The following is a 19,961-nucleotide window of genomic DNA, read 5'->3' on the forward strand; positions in this document are numbered from 1 at the left end:
GCAGTGACTCGGACTGTATTTCCTGCTAGTGTAACTGCAAGTCAAAAGAGCCCTTATTTACTTTCATTCAATTTGCGGATGTTTTTGCATAAGATAAATGTTTGGTCTCAACCCATTTTTAGATAACTAAACCCTAGATTTAGTTTTTTAGTCTCGAGGGAGTGGAGGGACTACAGTTCGCAGATAGCCTGCGTCAGCCCTATGACAAGCAAGCAAACACGCAATTGACGGTTTGCGCATGCTCATATAGAGATACGGCGCTACAAGGAAAAGGTGCTAAAGACAAAGGACTAAACAACCCCAGGAAAAGAGGCGAAACAATTAATTTAACCAGGATTATGACAACCATACTACAGTATCGCATGAAGCGAAAGGTAAGTGGCAACAGATAAATATACTAAATATGAAGGGTTTCGCATCCATGTTTACGCTATCAAACAAATGGCACGTACAGCCAGCCATAGAAAGAAAATCTAGTCTTTGCAGCTGCCTTCCTGTTCCACTGGATTTTAGCTAGAGCGATGGATTTGAATATCAGGTAGATTTCACATATTTAGCTAATCTGTAAATATCACTTRTTTTACAGAATACTAAATAATACCAAGACTCTCTTACGCCTGCTGTCTAGTTACATCAGTTTACTGTGATGCCACAAGCATGCCRCTCTTATCGAGTCAACTGTTAGTATAAATGTTTACTCTTGTCTTGTGTTCCTTCCTGTTCACCACTGCTGAAAAGACGCTTTAGAAAAACACCTTGTTATCCCTAAATTGTTATTTCAGCATGACATTGWTTTAGGTGAAAACCTCAACATGGGTTTCTGCCTCTTCTCCCTCAGCTGTTTTCTTAAGGAGTCGTCGGTCTGTCTACATGTCACAGAGCCTCCTGTATCAGGTCCCTCACTTTTCCACTGGAGAAAACTCTCAGTGGTGGAGCCGTGGTCCTCTGGGCTCTCTAGAAATGGAAAGAACTCCTAAGCTCTCGTGACACTTGAGGTACTCAAAAAAAAAGTTACGATGACACACATCAGAATGGAGGAAGTTGAAAAAAGAGACGCATACTCTTGCTTCTCTTGCTAATTTTTCCATAGATGATCCTTGTGGTTATTTCTATTTTTATACTGAAGCAACTGGAATATCAATGTCTACACACCCAACTTTTTGTTCACATAATTCAATTCGGGGCTCCTCACTCAACTTGAACACTGTTTGCCAGCAGTTTTTTTTTCTTTTTTTCTTCCAATCGTCCCTTTTGAAACAGCAGGTGTAGCTGAAGTGACCTGGCCCCCCTCAGTGTCACCCAGTAGACCCACCTCCCCCCTCCCTTGTCACACGCTCGCTCCTACAGCAACTGAAAGGTTGCCATGACAATGGTAGTCGTGTCGGCGTAGTGACAGGGTGATGGGGAGTGCTCCATGTTCCGGGAAGGGGAGGGCGAGAGGGGGGCTGCAGGACCTGGGCTGTATGCCATGGAAGCTGAGCAAGCAGAAAGGGGTGGGGGTGGTGGTGCAGGGAGGGATGGGAAGAGGGGTGGGGGGGGGGAGGTCAGGCCTGGGAGAGCATGCTCTCTCGACCCCTCTGGCCACGCCTCCACCGCCCATCTACCACGAGAAGCAGCGGCGGGAGCTGTGTGCTCTGCACGCGCTCAATAACGTCTTCCAGGATGGGGCAGCTTTCAGCAGGGATACTCTCCAGGACATCTACCAGAGGTGGGGGGTTAAAGTTGTGTTCTCTAGGGGAGATATTTCTCTCCTCCATTCTCTATTTCTCAAATTCCTTTCCTCTTTCACCCCCTCTCTTTTTCTCCCCCCCTGCATCTCTTTCTACCTTCTGCATCTCTCTCTACCTTTCTCAACCTTTTTCTCTCTTGCTTCTTCTGTCCTCATCGCTCTCTTGTCCCTCTCCACAGACTCTCTCCTGGCACTCTGGTAACCCCCCACAAGAAGAGCATGCTTGGAAATGGGAACTATGATGTGAATGTCATTATGGCCGCTCTGCAGACCCGAGGATACGAGGCTGTCTGGTGGGATAAAAGAAGGTATACCTCTGTTCTCATCAAAGCTATATGGCCTTCTTCCCTATCTAGTCATTTAACTAACATTTTTATCCAAAACGATGTACGTGGCCCATGCAGAGGTTTTCAAATCCACAACAAGCACCATCCAACCCACTGAGCCATTGGAACCATAATGCTATGCTCATTTGTGTTCTCCATCTTGTTTACTCCTCTCCCTTTTTGGTGCGTGTGTTGTCTGCAACTATGTTAGTCGGCTCAGCAGTGCTCAATTTAGTTCACTTCAATCACTGGCCRTACGCCAGCTATAGAGTGGAAAGAGGAAGACTTCTTTGCATATCCTCTTCATTCTGAATCCCTGTCGAGCACAGGGCAGCTACTCATGATTATCCAAACAGCTACCGAAACTGATATTCTCAAAATCAAAGCAATTGCGACATAAGTACAGTGCATTCATAGGGGAGAGTGGGGTAAGTTAAGTCATTTTTTATATTTAGCGTCACTACGTCAAGGCAAATATAGTTTTCTTTCTAACAAAGATATCTACATATATTTCAGGATATTGTGTATCCCTGGAAATAATCAGAATTCATGTAAACATTACAGTTTTGAAAACATAGCTTGGGGTAAGTGGGTGATGGGGACTGGTAGGTCAAAGTTGATTTCATGGAATGGGGGTGTGGTATATTTTACTGGAGGTTGGTGGCACCTTAATTGGGGAGAACGGGCTCGTGGTAATGACTGGAGCCGAATCAGTGGAATGGTATCGAACATTGTTTCCAGGTGTGTGATGCCATTCCATTTGCTCTGTTCCGGCCATTATTATGAGCCGTCCTCCCCTCCGCAGCCCCCTTTGATATATTCAATTTATTATAGTGTACAAAATATTAGGAACAACTGCTCTTTCCATGACATACTGTCCAGGTGAAAACTTTGATCCCTTACTGATGTCACCTGTTAAATACACTTTCAATCATTGTAGATGAAGGGGAGGATTTGTAGATGATTTTTAAGCCTTGAGACAATTGAGACCTGGATTGTGTATGAGTGCTATTCAGAGGGTGAATGGGCAAGACAAAAGTTTAAAATGCTCTTGAACAGGGTTTGGTCGAAGGTGCCAGGTGCACTGGTTTGAGTGTGTCAAGAACTGCAACGCTGTTGGGTTTTCACGCGCAACAGTTTCCCATGTGTATCAAGAATGGTATAGATCAGATATAGATCTCTCTGTTCAATATGACTTACCCTTCCATTTCTTGACCAGTTGTCTGGGACAGGGATGTTGTTCCATTTCTTGACCAGTTGTCTGGGACAGGGATGTTGTTCCATTTCTTGACCAGTTGTCTGGGACAGGGATGTTGTTCCATTTCTTGACCAGTTGTCTGGGACAGGGATGTTGTTTCAATGTGCCAATTTGTAGGAAAGTTCTCTGCATTAGAGGCTACTAAGCCCATGAAACTGGTCTGCAAAATTCCGGATATGTTTATCAAGCTCAGACTCCATGTCATCAGATAAGACCTTGTGCCTCTGCTGTTTTCTTTTTTGTCAATGTACCTCTTCAGTGTCATTCAGTCAACTTGTTTCATCCCTTGCTGCTGCTCCAATGGACTTCTTCCCTTCTCTCACGTCCTTGGCTGCTTCTTTCAAGAACCTTAAGGGGGGCTAGACCCCTGCTTGTTTTCTGTTTGTAAACACAGGAATGATGATCTTGAGTTCATAAGCATGACACATTGCAAAAATACTATGCATATTATGCATAGAACTGACTAAATGTAATCATCATTTGTAGGGGGTATGGTGGCCAATTGCTCAATTTATCCCAAGGCAAACATTTTGGCTATATTAGCCCACATAGCTACAAGGTTGCATGTTCATGCAATGTTAAGGACCTCATATTGTTGATTATAGAGACCCCAACTGATGTATAGAATAATCTTAGAAGTATCTACTTTGGTTTAGATACAAGCATCAAAATCATTAGAATTTGTGAAAATCTTTTCTTTGGACATAACTTGCTTATCACTTTTCCCATGTGGTTTCTTCCTTCACAGATGCCATGAAATTATGACCTCTTCATAAATATTTGGTCACATGATCAAGTTTGTGTATAGTTATCTAGAAACAAGGGGTGGCTTAACTTACCCCACAGACATCATCATGGATTTACAACATTACAGTAGCTACTGAAAATCCACTCATGGAAGTCTGTGATTGTGTAACCTTTATTTAACTAGGCAAGTCAGTTAAGAACAAATTCTTATTTACAATGACGGCCTACCCCGGCCAAACCCAGACGACGCTGGGCCAATTGTGCGCCGCCCTATGGGACTCCCAATCATGGCCGGATGTGATTCAGCCTGGATTTGAACCAGGGACTGTAGTGACGACTCTTGCACTGAGATGCAGTGCCTTAGACTGCTGCGCCACTCGGGAGCTCGTGATTGACTTGTGTATTGTGTTCCTGCAGGGATGTGGGCAGTATTGCGCTATCCAACGTAACGGGCTTCATCTTGAACGTCCCGTCCAATCTGCGCTGGGGTCCGCTGCGCCTGCCACTCAAACGCCAGCACTGGATAGGGGTGCGCGAGGTTGGGCGGAGTCTATTACAACCTCGACTCCAAACTACGTAGCCCACATACCATCGGAAACCCTGATGAGCTCAGGTACGTGTGTGTGTGTGTGTGTGTGTGTGTGTGTGTGTGTGTGTGTGTGTGTGTGTGTGTGTGTGTGTGTGGTGTGTTGTGTGTGTGTGTGTGTGTGTGTGTGTGTGTGTCCCAATTATCCTGTCCAGTCAGTAGATTGAGTCCATCATAATTTGCGTTGTTCATTTTACATACATTGTGGAGCAGCCAAGAGAGAACGTAATTTGTATTGTCTCCACTAGGTGTTGCCACATAGTAATACAAAATCAGTCTCATTCCCAAATAATAATCAATTCCACGGCCGCCATCCACAATGATGATTGATCCTTGTCTAACTTCTAATAAATAACAAGCTGACATCTTTATTTTCCTTCTGTTCTTTCGATTCCCTCCACACAACAGGAAGTTCCTGCGTTACCAGCTGAGAGGGAAAAATGGTGAGCTCCTATTGGTGGTCTCTGAGGAGGTGGAGGTCCACCAAACATGGAGGTCAGATGGCTGTTGATTGAATGTGCCCGGCAACCTTTTCTCTACCGGATTAGACTTTCCCAGTTGTTGCTCAGGATAACATGGTCCAATCAGGGGACAGATTGTTCAGCCAATCACACAGATGCACACCGACCAGACATACTTTTTTTTCTCACACACCCATTGCTGGACTCTGGCTGATGAGACCTGAAGCGATGAAGGAAACAGATGAATACAGGGAGGTCATGAAGAAATCACACTACACAACACTCAGATTTATAAACATTATGTTTGGTGTTTGGGATTCTAATGTGTTTTTATATATATTGATGACTATTTTTCCATGTTACTTTTGATTTTTTTTGTACGTTTCCAAGTGTGAGAGGCATGTGACTGTGTGTAATACTACCCATCTGTCACTCTTTCTCTTGCTAGCTTGCTCTCTCTGTGTCCTCGCTCTCTCTCTGTCCTCGCTCTCTCTCTGTCCCCTCTCTCTCTCTCTCTCTGTCCCTCTCTCTCTCCTATCTGTCGTTCTCTGCTCTACTGTGACAGTGTACATCTCTTCTTTACCTGTCTGTCTTCCTCTGATCATGTCACTGCACACAATTCAATTTTTTTCACTTGGACAACACTAAATCCTGGCCAATTTTTTTTTACTGTTTGTACAAACACAGAGCTAATGATGACAGCAACCAATGGAATGCCAAGCACTTCATAGTGTGTCTATTGTGTACATAGACTGTAATATAGTTCGTGAGAAGCACGTTTTCTCAATAGCACAAGAGGACCTTTGTATGTAGCTGTTTTATCCTCTCAGTTGCTTCTGAGACCATCCCTGTCTGTTAGTAGGAAACTGCTAGTTCATGTCTTCAAATTAGAAACCCTCTTGGCTGAAGCCATGTTAGGCCCAGGTATTGACACATGGCTATATAAATAAAGGTTAAATTAAAATGTATAAATTAWTTGACAAATGGCTATATATTGTATCATGGTAGAGCCAGGATTTGTTCTTGACCATGCGGCCTGACCAGGAAAAGCCACACACTTGATTATAGGCTAATCAGGGCCCAGAGTTTTTTTCTGGTTAGATCATGTGGTTAAGATTAAGAAAAACTCCTGACCCTTAACATGTGTAACTGACCATGGATAAATGGTTGTCTGCAAAAATCCACCAGCCAAATATACAGAATTGTGGAATTGGTACAAATGCTAATTAAGGTTTCCAGTTATTCGCTGGAAATGCACTGCTGTCAGATGTTGATCTGTCTGAAGATGCCTTGGCTGTAATGTCCACAATGCTGAGTGCGTTGAGGGAAGTTGGTACGTTTGAAAAGTAAAGTGGATTCAGAGGGAAAAGGTTGACAGTTGAGGGAGTAATGGAAAGAGAAAGTATGTCGATAGATGTGTAGAAGAAAAAGGGAAAGTTCGAGAGTCCAAGACCTGTTAGTTTAGAAATTGAATTTTTTTGACAGCTGTTTGAGAGATTTGGTTGATAGATCTTTATCATCATCACAACAACATATTGTGAATTATTCAAGACTTGATAAGGCCTTAACTTGTTTACAGAGGACGCAGACATTGTCTACCAAAAGAGGGGTTGTTAAATTTTGCACCTGGTGGGCTCAATCCTAAAAGCTTTCCTATTCATCTGAGCATCACATGATTCATTCAACTGATCATTTAATCATTTGCAACAGTCACTAATCATGAGRCAAAACAATGAGGTTGCTGGTCTGAGGATGCCCCTAGGGGACTTCAGGTTGGGCAACCAAACTCACCGGTAGAAAATCCCTTTCAAACCAGTAAGTAGTGACATAGTGGATTTAGCGTTTTTCCATGACTATCCCACCCACCTCCCTTCTGTTAAAGGGTCCTGGTTGTGTTACTCTTATCTGTTTTTTCACAAAAATAAAATGCTTGTAATGGTACCCCTGAGGATGTGGCTTAATTTCTTGAGTGCAATTGTTGAATGGAAAATGGAGCGCATTTATAATATAACCTACGTTGCCTGCTTTGTTTTCCTGCTACTGCTTGTTAGTGTCATTTGCGTGCGCGGACCCATGTTACGGGCGTTTCGCTCGAGTTGAGCGTTGTTTTGGCACTGTGAAACGAAGAGCGCGCGTTTGGAAGTACGGGGACGCGCCAAACAGTGCAGATGTGTCGCAGATTTGAGAAGTCACTGTACGTACGGAGAGATCGAGTGCAATGGAGAAATTAATCTGGAACTAAAGCGAAAACAAAGCTCACTTTCTAGAGGGAGGGTTGGGGGAGGAGAATACCATTTTTAAACACGACTTATAGATATTTGTCATAGCCTATACAGTTACTTTGTAGCGGAGAGCTGAACTAACAGCGGTTATTCTCATCTCTACTAGATCAGTTTATTTCAAAGAGTGAGCAGAACGTTCTTTATTGGACCAATGGAGCTGTCAGCGATTGGTGAACAAGTGTTTGCTGTGGAATCAATAATCAAGAAAAGAGTTAGAAAGGTAAAGCGTTCATATTGGAAATAAAACGCATGTACCATAATTAGATAATGACAATTTTACGCACTTAGGAGAATATCCATTATAGGGTACCCTACATTTAGTAGGGAACACAGATGGCTACATTGAAAAGCACTTGTACCAGTAGTCTATTTATATCCACTATCCATTGACATAAACGTTTAAGGGGGCGTGAAAGTGGGGAGTATCTCTTTAACTTTAACATAACGTGGAGCGTGTTGCAGTCGCTTTACACTCCGAGTGCCAGTGGTCTATCCTAACGGAAGCATCATATCGGGAACCTAAACATTGCATTCAGTCTTGTGCATTGGCAGAAGAATAGCCCACGGGTTATGCAATTATTGCGCATTTGTGAAGAGCTACGCAGTTTCGCTTGAGGAAATGGCAGATACAGGTTTGTGGGTTATTAGGGCGCAAAACGCGGCCGCCTCGTTTGACAAGCATCATGTATGATACGAAGTCCTTGTAAGTGTTGGTCTTGCATTGCTTTAAAAGTGAATTCGATTCCGTAAGTGCATGAGTCATTGTCCGTGCAGGCGCGCATCAACCGTTAAAATAGCCAGTAACATAGGGAAAAACATTGCATTCTGTCAAATATTGTTGTGCATGTCTTTAATCACTGTCCAGTTCACATATTCATTTTATAATGTTCTGAGTGTGTGCGTATGTAGGGGGGAGTCTCGTTGACGTTCCCAATTCTCTCAAGTCACCAGTGCGCTCGTGAGATGACGTCATTCTATTTAGCAACTGTCAAAGTCGAGAAGCTATATAGGGTAACGTCATCTGGAATCTGACTTCCCGGTAATGACATGATTACATCGTATAGATGAGAAGACATGCATTTCCTTGATTTTCAAAAGTTATTGTAGGCTATTTATCTGTGCTTGGAGTAGACTGAGCATAGCAACATTACCATCAACATCCTCCCACACACACTCTCCTCTTTCTCCCTGATTGATGTTTGTCTCCAACGTTCTGTGTCACAGGGGAACGTGGAATATTTATTGAAGTGGAAGGGATGGCCCCCCAAGTGAGTATCATCTCTATGATGTCATCCTCATATCCAGTAATCCAGGACCATAAGTCATACAGAGTATTATTGGATGGATGATTAACCACGGCGATGTCTTTGTACAGATACAGTACATGGGAACCAGAGGAGCACATCTTGGACCAGCGTCTGGTGCAGGCCTATGAGGAAAAGTAAGTCCATGAAACACTGTAGAGGCCTTACCTAGCTAACGAATATCATAGCACTGTAGTAGTAGTATTATTAATACACCGTACTGTAGTAGTAGTAAACTATGCCTGTTTGTACTGACTGACCTTACCATTCCACCAGAGACCAAAAGGACAGAGCTCTAGGGTACTGGAAGAGAGGACCCAAAGCTAAAAGGCTTCTACTACAGGTGGGATGGGTTAATGTTAAATGTATCTTCTCCTGTGTCTGTTTAGACAGTGTAATACTAGTTGGCATACTAACTAAAGGGGTAAGGATGTTGGAGAAACACTGCTACTCTATAAGACATCTTTATTATTCCCCTCTCTGTAGAACACTATTTACACCATGGATCTCCGTAGTGCCCACAAGGCCCCAGAGAAGCCTCCAGCTCGCCTACGTCTCTCCCTGACTCGCTCACTGGACTCTGAAGCAGAGGATCCGACCTACGTGGCCTGTAGACGGAGCCTGCACCCCCACCTGGACCACCACAAAAACAAACCCAGGAGGTCACAGTTCGTGCGCCTGGCATCTCCCCCTGGTCCCCCTACCCCCACACAGGACCCCACACATGAGGACTGGGGAAGGAGGGAAGAGGAAGATGAGGAAGAGGACATGGAGGAGGAGGAAGCTCGACAGGATGAGTCAGAGCGAGAGACAGAGAGGTCCAGCGGCATTCTGAATGGTAAGTGTGTTAGTCGGTCACAGGAAGTTTCTATTCTGCCTAATCACCAAATTGACCTAATTCTAGACTATGACACTGCTATGTGTGTGTGTTGTGTGTTGTGTGTTGTGTGTGTGTGTGTGTGTGTGTGTGTGTGTGTGTGTGTGTCAACCTGTTAGTAGGTATAGTACAGGAGGCCCGCTGGGCAGACAACCAGGAACATAAGCTCCCCGATCCCATCCAAACTGGCCACTGGCACAGCAAACAGACACAAGTAATGGCAAGGGAGAGGGTTGACAATGGGGTTTAATGTATGGCGCAGAACAGTACATGTCAATCTTCCTGGTAGAACACAGATGGCCTATGCATAGCCTACAGGCAATGTACACATCATGCAAGCAATGCACAGTGCTCTTATCAATCTTTGTCAGTGAGTTCATGATATCAGGAACGAAAGACAAATGAGATACACAATCTAGGTCACCATAGAAACGTAACTTAATAATAAGTTTGTTCTTGAATTGCGGTGGCATTTGCATCTCCCGGCTTTGCAACCATGGAAAACACTTTAAAATTACAAATAGTTGCAAATATATACATGTTTTTTTGGTTTATAATGAACTAAAACATAACAGATTATGTTTATATTGCAAAACCTTACCTTAATGCATTGTATAAAGTACCAAGAGCAAGCAAATTGGTTTGTGCCTGTAGTGATGAGTAGAGTTGTAGTGATAACTTTTGGGCGGTAAAAACACCTATTTGCACAAATATTAATATAATAACCATATTGAAGTCAATTTGGAGTCACGCGATGATATGGTGTGTGGCGCTCTCACTACGACTCGGGAAAGCAAGCAGTTGATTAGGCTACAGATGAAATAAATGATAATGAACTTCACAGGGTGGTGAAAGTGCACAGTGATGATRAGCTTGATGCTCCTTTCTAATAAATATYRAGGKTCTTATTCTGGTGACATGATGATCGATGCTTGACTGCCGTTTGACAAATACAAATATTCTCACTGTTGTCCATAATAATCTCATCATGTAGACTAGTCAACCTGCACAGCCTATCTGCACTGTAGCCTACCTGCACTGTAGCCTACCTGCACTGTAGCCTACCTGCACTGTAGTTTACCTGCACTGTAGCCTACCTGCACTGTAGCCTACCTGCACTGTAGCCTACCTGCACTGTAGCCTACCTGCACTGTAGCCTATCTGTACTGTAGCCTATCTGTACTGTATCTGTGAGGTGTTGGCTAGAGCACATGTGTCAAGACCAGAGTAGGCACATTTGCTATTTAACACAACAGTTTTTCATAAAACTATGGGTAGAGTTGAAAATGCGATGTAAACACATTGAACTTTAGTTTTTTATTCGGTACATGAAAACTTAAGCAAAAAGTACATTTTGTATGCACTACGTCATCGCGCACAGAGTTTTATCCTCAACAAGTCCATTTGTGGAAACATACCACTGGTGGGAAAATGTTAATATTTTCTTTACACCGATTCTAGAATATTCTCATGCAATTCTGTCACCAATTGAATGGATACCTAGCTACTGTGAGCAAAATCATTCAAAATATAACTTTAGTAAATTATGTTTAAATGGTTAATGACCTTAGATGTGTCCATCTGTGGTCTCCATTCCAAAAATTCTCATTTAACTAAAATGTGTCATTGGTGTTACCATCATTGATGTTACAACTCCTACTGGAGGCACAGTGTTATTTAAACTTTATCATAATGATAAAAACTGTTAAAAGTCATGAAGCTGACATATCAGTTGATTTAGAATGGGAAGATGTACACATACATTCAATACACGTGATAGACTTGATGAAATCCCAGCAAACTTACCCTCTCCTGTTCTCTCTCCCTCTTTCCTCCGCTCTCACCCCCCCCCCCCCTTAGTGCAGAATAGGGCAGGGGACTGGAGTTCCGTGATTGGCTCAGAGGAAGTGACCGTGTCAGAGAGGTCGGACGTTTGGAACCCAGTGATTGGCCCAGGGGAGGTGACCGTGACTGACGTCACCATAAACTCTCTCACAGTGACTTTCAGAGAGGCCCTGGCAGCCAAAGGCTTCTTCCTGTCTCTTATACACATCTAGATGTGTATAAGAGACAGGCTTTGTAGTATACCTCTCTGTTCTCAACTTCTCTCACTTTCCCAATCTCCTGTTCTCTCTCCCTCTTTCCTCCGCTCTCACCCCCCCCCCCCCCTTAGTGCAGAATAGGGCAGGGGACTGGAGTTCCGTGATTGGCTCAGAGGAAGTGACCGTGTCAGAGAGGTCGGACGTTTGGAACCCAGTGATTGGCCCAGGGGAGGTGACCGTGACTGACGTCACCATAAACTCTCTCACAGTGACTTTCAGAGAGGCCCTGGCAGCCAAAGGCTTCTTCAGAGGCTGGGGCTTAGAGTTCTAGAGAGTTCTAGAGGTTCTTGAGTTTTATCTCCACACTGTCGGGAATGCGTGAACTCTTTTTCTCCTCATACGTTTACCCTTCTTCCCTTTCTGGCCTTGTGAGTGACCTCTGTCCACACTAACTTCCTCTTCCGTTCAATAGGCAGACTGTAGTGTACAGTATACACCGACTACATTGAGATGGGCATAGACTCCTACATCGAGCCGGCTATACACAGTATACTGTATATCATAGCCTTCTATACAAAAAAGAGTTTTGTGCACTGTATCTGGACTGTTATTATTAGATGTGGCTTAGTCTTGTAATGATTTAGAAATCGTCTACAAAATGACTTAATCAGCCTGCATACTTTTCTCCTCTCCTCTCTATGGGTACATAGTGATAATCAAGACATGTTGGATCCCACGAACACCCTGCGCAACACATGCAGTGTAAACTGCCCTTAAAAGTGGAACCAAAACCTTTTTGATTTTTTTAAACAAAAAACTGACTTGGGAACAGTCTCTTCTGAATTGCACTGTATTTACATCATGATGTTGTCATCTTTGTGGAATCTCCCATTGGTCAGTGGCTGTTTATCCCACTCCAAGCCGAGGCTGATGGTGTCTTGTGAGTATGACTCGGTAAAATGATCTCCCTCTGCGATCACAATGCAGCAAGGGATTATGGGACTGCCTGAAGTTACTCTTTCTGGAGATATTTTGGGGCTTGTAAACGTGCGTCTGCACGCGCACACACAACAATGCAACACTGACTGCCCCCTCTTTTTGGATGTCTATTCAGCTTATCCTTTGAGCTTGAAGTAAGAGGAATGCTTCTTCCACCTTAACTCCAGGGTTAGGAGAAACAGACTGAAGGGTATTGTGTCTTTTTAGTCCTTATTTTTCTATATATCGATCTGACTGAATGTAATTCAATGTATTTATTATTTGAAGGAGAAAACTTGTGTATTAGTAAATACTGAACAGATTTTTTTGGTAACACTTTACTTGACACACAGCGTCGTAACACATTGACATGTTCATAACCATGTCATAACACTGTCGTGACATACATTGCATTATTTTATGGCTGGTTATGACACCTACAATACCGGTCAAAAGTTTTAGAACACCTACTCATTCAAGGGTTTTTCTTTATTTAAAAAAATGTTCTACATTGTAGGATAATAGTGAAGACATCAAAACTATGAAATAACACATGGAATCATGTAGTAACCAAAAAAAGTGTTAAACAAATCAAAATATATTTTATATTTGAGATTCTTCAAATAGCCACCCTTTTGCCTTGACAGCTTTGTACACTCTTGGCATTCTCTCAACCAGCTTCACATGGAATTCTTTTCCAACAGTCTTGAAGGAGTTCCCACATATGCTGAACACTTGTTGGCTGCTTTTCCTTCACTCTACGGTCTGACTCATCCCAAACCATCTCAATTTGTTTGAGGTCGGATGATTGTGGAGGGCAGGTCATCTGATGCAGCACTCAATCACTCTCCTACTTGGTAAAATAGCCCTTACACAGCCTGGAGGTGTGTTGGGTCATTGTCCTGTTGAAAAACAAATTATAGTCCCACTAAGCCCAAACCAGATGGGATGGTGAATCGCTGCAGAATGCTGTGGTAGCCATGCTGGTTAAGTGTGCCTTGAATTCTAAATAAATCACTGACAGTGTCACCAGCAAAGCACTTCCTCCTCCATGCTTTACGGTGGGAAATACACATGCAGAGATCATCCATTCACCCACACCGCGTCTCACAAAGACACAGTGGTTGGGACCAAATATCGCCAATTTGGACTCCAGACCAAAGGACAAATTTCTATCACTCTAATGTCCATTGCTCGTGTTTCTTGGCCCAAGCAAGTCTCTTCTTCTTATTGGTGTCCTTTAGTAGTGGTTTCTTTGTAGCAATTCAACCATGAAGGCCTGATTCACGCAGTCTCCTCTGAACAGTTGATGTTGAGCTGTGTCCGTTACTTGAACTCTGTAAAGCATTTATTTGGGCTGCAATTTCTGAGGCTGGTAACTCAAATGAACTTATCCTCTCCAGAAGAGGTAACTCTGGGTCTTCGATTCCTGGGGCGGTCCTCATGAGAGCCAGTTTCATCATAGCGCTTGGTTTTTGCGACTGCACTTGAAAATGTAAAAGTTCTTGAAATGTTCCATATTGACTTGACCTTCATGTCTTAAAGTAATGATTAACTGTCATTTCTCTTTGCTTATTTGAGCTGTTCTTGCCATAATATGGACTTGGTTTTTTACCAAATAGGATTAGCTCAAACTCATGAAGAAATTCCACTTTTAACAAGGCACACCTGTTAATTGAAATGCATTCCACTGGACTACCTCATGAAGCTGGTTGAGAGAATGCCAAGCTTGTGYCAAGCTGTCATCAAGGCAAAGGGTGGCTATTTGAAGAATCTCAAATATAACATATTTTGATTTGTTCAACACTTTTTTGGTTACTACATGATTCTATGTGTTATTTCATAGTTTTGATGTCTTCACTTTTATTTTACAATGTAGAAAATAGTAAAAAAAAATTAAGAAAAACCCTTGAATTAGGTGTTATAAAACCTTTGACCGGTAGTGTACATAAGTGTCAAAACCCACAAAACCTACCACACAAGGCAAAACATTCCATTACACCATGGCCTGCCTGTCAACAGTGTATATTTACCATATTCAATGCTCATTGTAATTGCGCACACATTGATGTCAGACATGCACCTACCCCAATGTGCTGTTGCTGATGACTAGGATAAATGCAGGAGCAGGACAAGCAGGACTCTTTTAGACTGATGACTGATATAACGGCATGTACGTGATGGGCTTATATAATTAGGATTGTCATAATGCTTCTTGACGGTGTCAAAGTGTATTTTCTTAGTAAAATGACACAGGATGGTCATAATGCTTCATGACATTGTCAGTATTTTCTACAAGTTATTTAAAATATGAAAAAATGAATTACAACAAAGGATACACTTTCAAGAGAAAGGAAACTTGTTGGCAGGGGAAAAAATTATTACAGTAAAATGTTGGTTTTGACTTATGTGGGTGTCATAACCAGCCATAAAATAACGCAATATGTCACAACAGGTGTAAATATGGGTCATTAGTGTTACATGGTTCTGACTGTGTCCATGTAATAACAAGTTATGACACTGGGTGTCAAGTGTTACCTATTTTTCTTAGGATTAAACTATGCGCTAATGCTGTAGCCATGACAGGACTCGTTTGATATTGCCAAATGTGGTTAGTTGCTTAAATATTCACTGCTGAGCAAAGACATTTTGCACTTTATTATGGCTTGTCTAATCAGAAAATGTAATCTACAAAAACCATTGTCTATAAATTGTCAATGTCTGAGAATATTTATATTGTACTAAAAATAAATGGATGTTAATCTTTAATTGTTCATTTGTGACTAATTTCTTAATTTATCGGCGGTCATGTGGGCGAGATAATGAAGTAAATGTGTTGTCCGTGCAACCAATGTATGATTGGCTGAATCATGTTACTGTAGCTTGTGTAAATAGACATTACAGGTATTTTTCCAATGGTACAAACATACTTTATTGTACAATTAAATTATTTGCACAAAAAAAAATACAATTCAGACCACCAAAATAACTTAAAATTGAAACTAAAGAAAAATGGAGCAAAGGTTCTTTTTTGCTTCCTTTTAGCACAAGCACCAAAATATGTAAAGAGAAAAGTGGTCAAAGATTCCATTTGAACACTAAACAAATATTAAATAGTCTTATTTCCAGTCTCTTTAGGAAGAGAAACAAACAAAACAAAAGTTCAGTTGCCATGGTTTCTACAGTGATTCAGTATGTATACATTTATATGCATGTACATCTCTTCAAAATGGCATGATATACTCAAACCCGCAGTATCAATGACCGCAGTGTCATTTTGCATCACATCTTTAATACAAAAAAAGTTTAATCTAATTCCTGTAGCTTCAAGTTTTATATATATATATATATATATATAAAAGAAATTAAATAATATATCTATATATAAAAGACTGTCTTTTTATATAAAATAAGTCTCAAGATATTGCCACTTTTTTCCCTCCCCCCCAAATCCCAACCTATAGAGAAAAATGAACTTGTGAAATCTTTAATGACCAATTCATTTTCTGACCACACTAATAAGCCTTCTCCCCGGTATTGTGTTACGCATGTGAATGCGTTGGTGCTCACAGCAAACAAGATGTGATTTGTTAGAATAACCCCAGTTTGTCAAAAATACAAAGGCGCATTGGTGCTCATATGACCTACACCCCATACTGTACCTTACAGAAACCTCAATACTTTCAATTTGGGAGGAGCCCGAGTTGCTAGGAAACCAAATCAAAAGGAGAAAATCTATAATTGAAAGAGTCTCTCTCCTCATCCTATGTTAAAGTCTGTACACTAAGTTTATGCTGTTCATTTTATTACAAAAACAGCATTTCATTAAAGTCCAGTTCTTTGTACAGTAATATTAGATTACACCCAATGGTGCAGGCCAAAAGACGACAAGGGGGATATGACTAGGAAGAGAGGCGGGAAAGGGCGGCATTGTTGACAAGAAAACAAAAATATTTTTTTTAATGAAAGAGGCGAGTTTATAGCTAGCAAACCCCGCTACACATTCCCCACTGCCATATCCCCCGTTCCTGTGTTTCATTTCATGAGGGTATGTATGTATGTATGTATGTATGTATGTACACACGCACACAGCCATCAATCTATCAGAATCAGCTGGCAACAGGCAACATCCTCAGTAAGTCCATCCATCATTCTGTAGTAAGTGTGGGGGTAAAAGGGGAGTGCACATTCGTGAAAAAAAAAAAAAAAAAAGTTGGGAGACACGGGGGAAGAGGTGCTCGCGTAGAAGATCTGGGCGTCAAAACTGGAAGCTTCCGACCTGAGACAGTCCAAGAGGGAGATCAGCCAGTGTTCAACACCCTCCCCACAACACTGTTTAACTTGGATCTCTAACCCCATTACAAAACCAGAAAAAAGTCAAAATAAAAAAAACTCACCTTTCTCAATCCTCTCGGTTTTTGGACAGTCATTTTCAAAAATATATTCTGTGAAATGTAGCAGTCATAAGGTACATTTACAGAAAAAAAAGTCGCCCCCCCCCCCCAAAAAAAGGCAGGAAGATATGTTGTGATGTTTGTTTGTAGATACAGCGAAAATATTGATCATTATAATATATATTTTTAAAAAATACTTCTGCAAAACAGATACAATCATGACTGGTTTTATGAAGGAAAACAGAACGATAAAAAGGTCCATTGTATTAACTCACTGTAATTTTTCCACCACATTGAAAATCTTAAAAATACTTGTAAAAAATAAAAAGCAAAAAAATTCAGTCCCCAAAAATATTACTTGTGTCATATACTAAGGAAGAACTCTCACGTCCAGAAACCCCTTACACCTTATGTACACAATTGGCAAAAATGTTATATATATATATATATATATATATAACATAAACAGCAATAACTTACCATTCGTTTAATTTATTCATTTATTGACTTGTAGGTTTAAAATGTTGCATCTCCCATAGGAAGTTAAGTTCTTTTCATTTATACATCAGAAAAATATTAAATAAAAATAACTTTTAAAACTGCCATCCCCCTTCCATTCAATCCCAGCAAGACCCATGAAGGCAGTTCTTCAGACCACTGAGACAGACCTAGTAGTAGGTTACATAATGTCTAAACTGTTGTGGTTAATGTTCGTCCCCAGGTCCTGGTTGTTATTACCCAACATGTCCGACTGCCCTGGGCCATGCAAGCCCCCCATCCCACTTATCTGGGACATCATAGCACTTGGGTCCGAACCAAACGTACCCGGGTCCCCAGAGTTAGTCTGTTGTTGTTGCTGTGACAATTGTTGTTGTGGGTTTTGGGAGGCCACCATGCCAGGGTGGTGCTGGGAGAGGTGACCCGGGTGCGGAGAGCCTGTCTGGGTCTGGGGGGAGATGCGGTGAGGGGAGGGCTGGGGCTGCATGCGTGGCGAGGGGCTGGAGTGGGGCGGCTGGGACTGTGGCCGAGGGGAAGGCTGAGGAGAACGCACCTGGTTGCTGAGAGATTGACCGCCCAGAGCCTGGCCCTGGAGGTGGGGGTGTGGGGACTGGGCCATCTGCTGCTGGGGGCTCATAGGACTGCCGTGCTGGGCAGGCGAGCCCCCTCCTAGGTGCTGCTGCTGGAGGAGTCTCTGGTGGAGGGCCTGCTGGAGAATGGCATGGGAGGACTGGGGCTGGGGGGGACCACCTTGGCCTTGTTGGGGACCCTGCTGCCCCTGTTGGAGCTGCCCAGGCCCCCCACCATCCTGTTGCTGCATCTGCTGCATCTGCATCTGGTGCTGCAGCCTCTGTTGCAGGGCTGTGGCTACCTGCTGGGACATGGTTCCAGGGTAGCCCTGCCCTTGCTGGCCCTGCCCGGGACCCGACTGGGGCCCCTGGCCCCCCCCCTGCTGCGGCCCTCCTCCCCCAGACTGGGTCTGGCCAGGTTGACCAGGCTGGCCCTGCTGCATGAAGCCCTGCTGGCCCTGACCCTGCTGCTGTTGGGGGGGCTGCTGGAACTGACCATTGTTACTCAACTGTTGTTGTTGTTGCTGCTGCTGCTGCTGCTGCTGCTGTTGTTGCTGCAGGTGCCTTCGCATCAGAATCTCTCTGAACTGGGGAGTCATGTTGGACATTGGGGTGCCTTGGCCTGGCATACCGCCTTGTTGTTGCTGCGGTTGTTGCGCTGCCATTTGCTGCTGTTGCTGCAAACTCCCAGGCAAGAGAGGGCGCTGCAGCTGTTGTTGCTGTTGTTGCTGCTGCTGCTGTTGTTGTTGTTGCTGTTGTTGTTGCTGTTGCTGCTGCTGTTGTTGCTGCTGTTGTTGCTGTTGCTGCTGTTGTTGCTGTTGCAGTTGCTGCTGCTGTTGTTGTTGTTGTTGCAGTTGCTGCTGCTGCAACTGCTGTAGCTGAGCCATAGTGGGTATATTTCCTCCTCCCTGGCCCATGTTCATACCTGCCTGGGCCGCTCCAGGGTTTACGTTGACCTGCTGACCATCCATAACAACCTGGTTACCACCAGGCCCAACTCCTACCCCACCAGGGGCCCCCTGGAACCGCACACCTCCAGGCCCCCCTCCTGGGCCTCCTCCCGGTGCCCCAGGCACCCCTGGACCTCCCTGGTATCGGGCAGCTCGCTGCTTGATGAAGGCAGCCATGAGGAGGGGGTTGGAGCGGAGGATGTTGAGGACCTGTTGCTGCTGGCCGGGGGAGCTGGGAGAGCGGAGGGTACGCAGGAGGTCCTGTAGAGCTGCCTGAGGGAGGTTCCCTGTCCCCACCATTGCCGCCGCCGCCCCAGCCACGCCGCCTTGAACTCCCATCAACCCCATTAACCCCCCTTGCCCTGCCTGCTGTTGTTGCTGGGGCTGACCTTGCTGTTGCTGCTGCTGTTGTTGTTGCTGGGCAAGCTGCCGCTGCTGCTGTTGCTGGGCAAGCTGCTGTTGTTGCTGCAGTGTCAGGTGACCCATCTGTCCCATCATGCCTTGCCTCTGCTGGGGTGCCATCCCACCCGGGCCGCCCCACTGCTGTTGGTTAGGATTCTGGAGTGGGGCCTGCTGCTGGAGCTGAACCTGNCAAGCTGTCATCAAGGCAAAGGGTGGCTATTTGAAGAATCTCAAATATAACATATTTTGATTTGTTCAACACTTTTTTGGTTACTACATGATTCTATGTGTTATTTCATAGTTTTGATGTCTTCACTTTTATTTTACAATGTAGAAAATAGTAAAAAAAAATTAAGAAAAACCCTTGAATTAGGTGTTATAAAACCTTTGACCGGTAGTGTACATAAGTGTCAAAACCCACAAAACCTACCACACAAGGCAAAACATTCCATTACACCATGGCCTGCCTGTCAACAGTGTATATTTACCATATTCAATGCTCATTGTAATTGCGCACACATTGATGTCAGACATGCACCTACCCCAATGTGCTGTTGC

The 19,961-nt window shown here is 43.4% G+C and overlaps 3 protein-coding genes across 4 annotated transcripts; 2 read left to right on the forward strand and 1 right to left on the reverse strand.

Moving 5' to 3' along the window:
* Positions 1 to 219: 219 nt before the first annotated feature.
* On the forward strand, positions 220 to 7,048 carry LOC111977751 (josephin-1-like). Its single transcript, XM_024007348.2, is given in 6 exon segments — positions 220 to 374; positions 839 to 1,708; positions 1,909 to 2,037; positions 4,478 to 4,601; positions 4,603 to 4,673; positions 5,055 to 7,048. Coding segments are annotated over 5 exon segments (735 nt in total). The 5' UTR covers positions 220 to 374; positions 839 to 1,400; the 3' UTR covers positions 5,158 to 7,048.
* Positions 7,049 to 7,170: 122 nt separating this feature from the next.
* On the forward strand, positions 7,171 to 15,359 carry LOC111977976 (chromobox protein homolog 7-like). 2 transcript variants are annotated; one of them, XM_070448635.1, is made up of 7 exons: positions 7,173 to 7,609; positions 8,614 to 8,657; positions 8,765 to 8,830; positions 8,970 to 9,036; positions 9,180 to 9,531; positions 9,690 to 9,784; positions 11,431 to 11,546. In XM_070448635.1, exons 1-7 carry the CDS (start codon positions 7,541 to 7,543, stop codon positions 11,461 to 11,463), a joined length of 726 nt encoding a protein of 241 aa, XP_070304736.1. In that variant the 5' UTR covers positions 7,173 to 7,540; the 3' UTR covers positions 11,464 to 11,546. The 2 variants fall into 2 exon arrangements, with proteins under 2 accessions (XP_070304737.1, XP_070304736.1); XM_070448636.1 differs by lacking the exons at positions 9,690 to 9,784; positions 11,431 to 11,546 and adding an exon at positions 11,744 to 15,359 and having other exon boundaries at positions 7,171 to 7,609.
* A 1,019-nt stretch (positions 15,360 to 16,378) lies between these two features.
* Positions 16,379 to 19,586, reverse strand: LOC139029178 (histone acetyltransferase p300-like). The gene has a single exon (XM_070448642.1). The coding sequence runs from the start codon at positions 19,521 to 19,523 to the stop codon at positions 17,664 to 17,666; it is 1,860 nt and encodes a 619-aa protein (XP_070304743.1). The 5' UTR covers positions 19,524 to 19,586; the 3' UTR covers positions 16,379 to 17,663.
* Between the last annotated feature and the right edge of the window lie 375 nt (positions 19,587 to 19,961).

This window comes from Salvelinus sp. IW2-2015, linkage group LG18 (assembly GCF_002910315.2).
Source record: "Salvelinus sp. IW2-2015 linkage group LG18, ASM291031v2, whole genome shotgun sequence".
Lineage (NCBI taxonomy): Eukaryota > Metazoa > Chordata > Actinopteri > Salmoniformes > Salmonidae > Salvelinus > Salvelinus sp. IW2-2015.

Coding starts and splice junctions, on each gene's coding strand:
- LOC111977976 (XM_070448636.1), top strand. CDS start 7,541: ATGGAGCTGTCAGCGATTGGTGAACAAGTGTTTGCTGTGGAATCAATA. Junction 7,610..8,613: donor TCAAGAAAAGAGTTAGAAAG/GTAAAGCGTTCA, acceptor TCTGTGTCACAG/GGGAACGTGGAATATTTATT. Junction 9,037..9,179: donor CTAAAAGGCTTCTACTACAG/GTGGGATGGGTT, acceptor CCCTCTCTGTAG/AACACTATTTACACCATGGA.
- LOC139029178 (XM_070448642.1), bottom strand. CDS start 19,523: ATGGCACCCCAGCAGAGGCAAGGCATGATGGGACAGATGGGTCACCTG.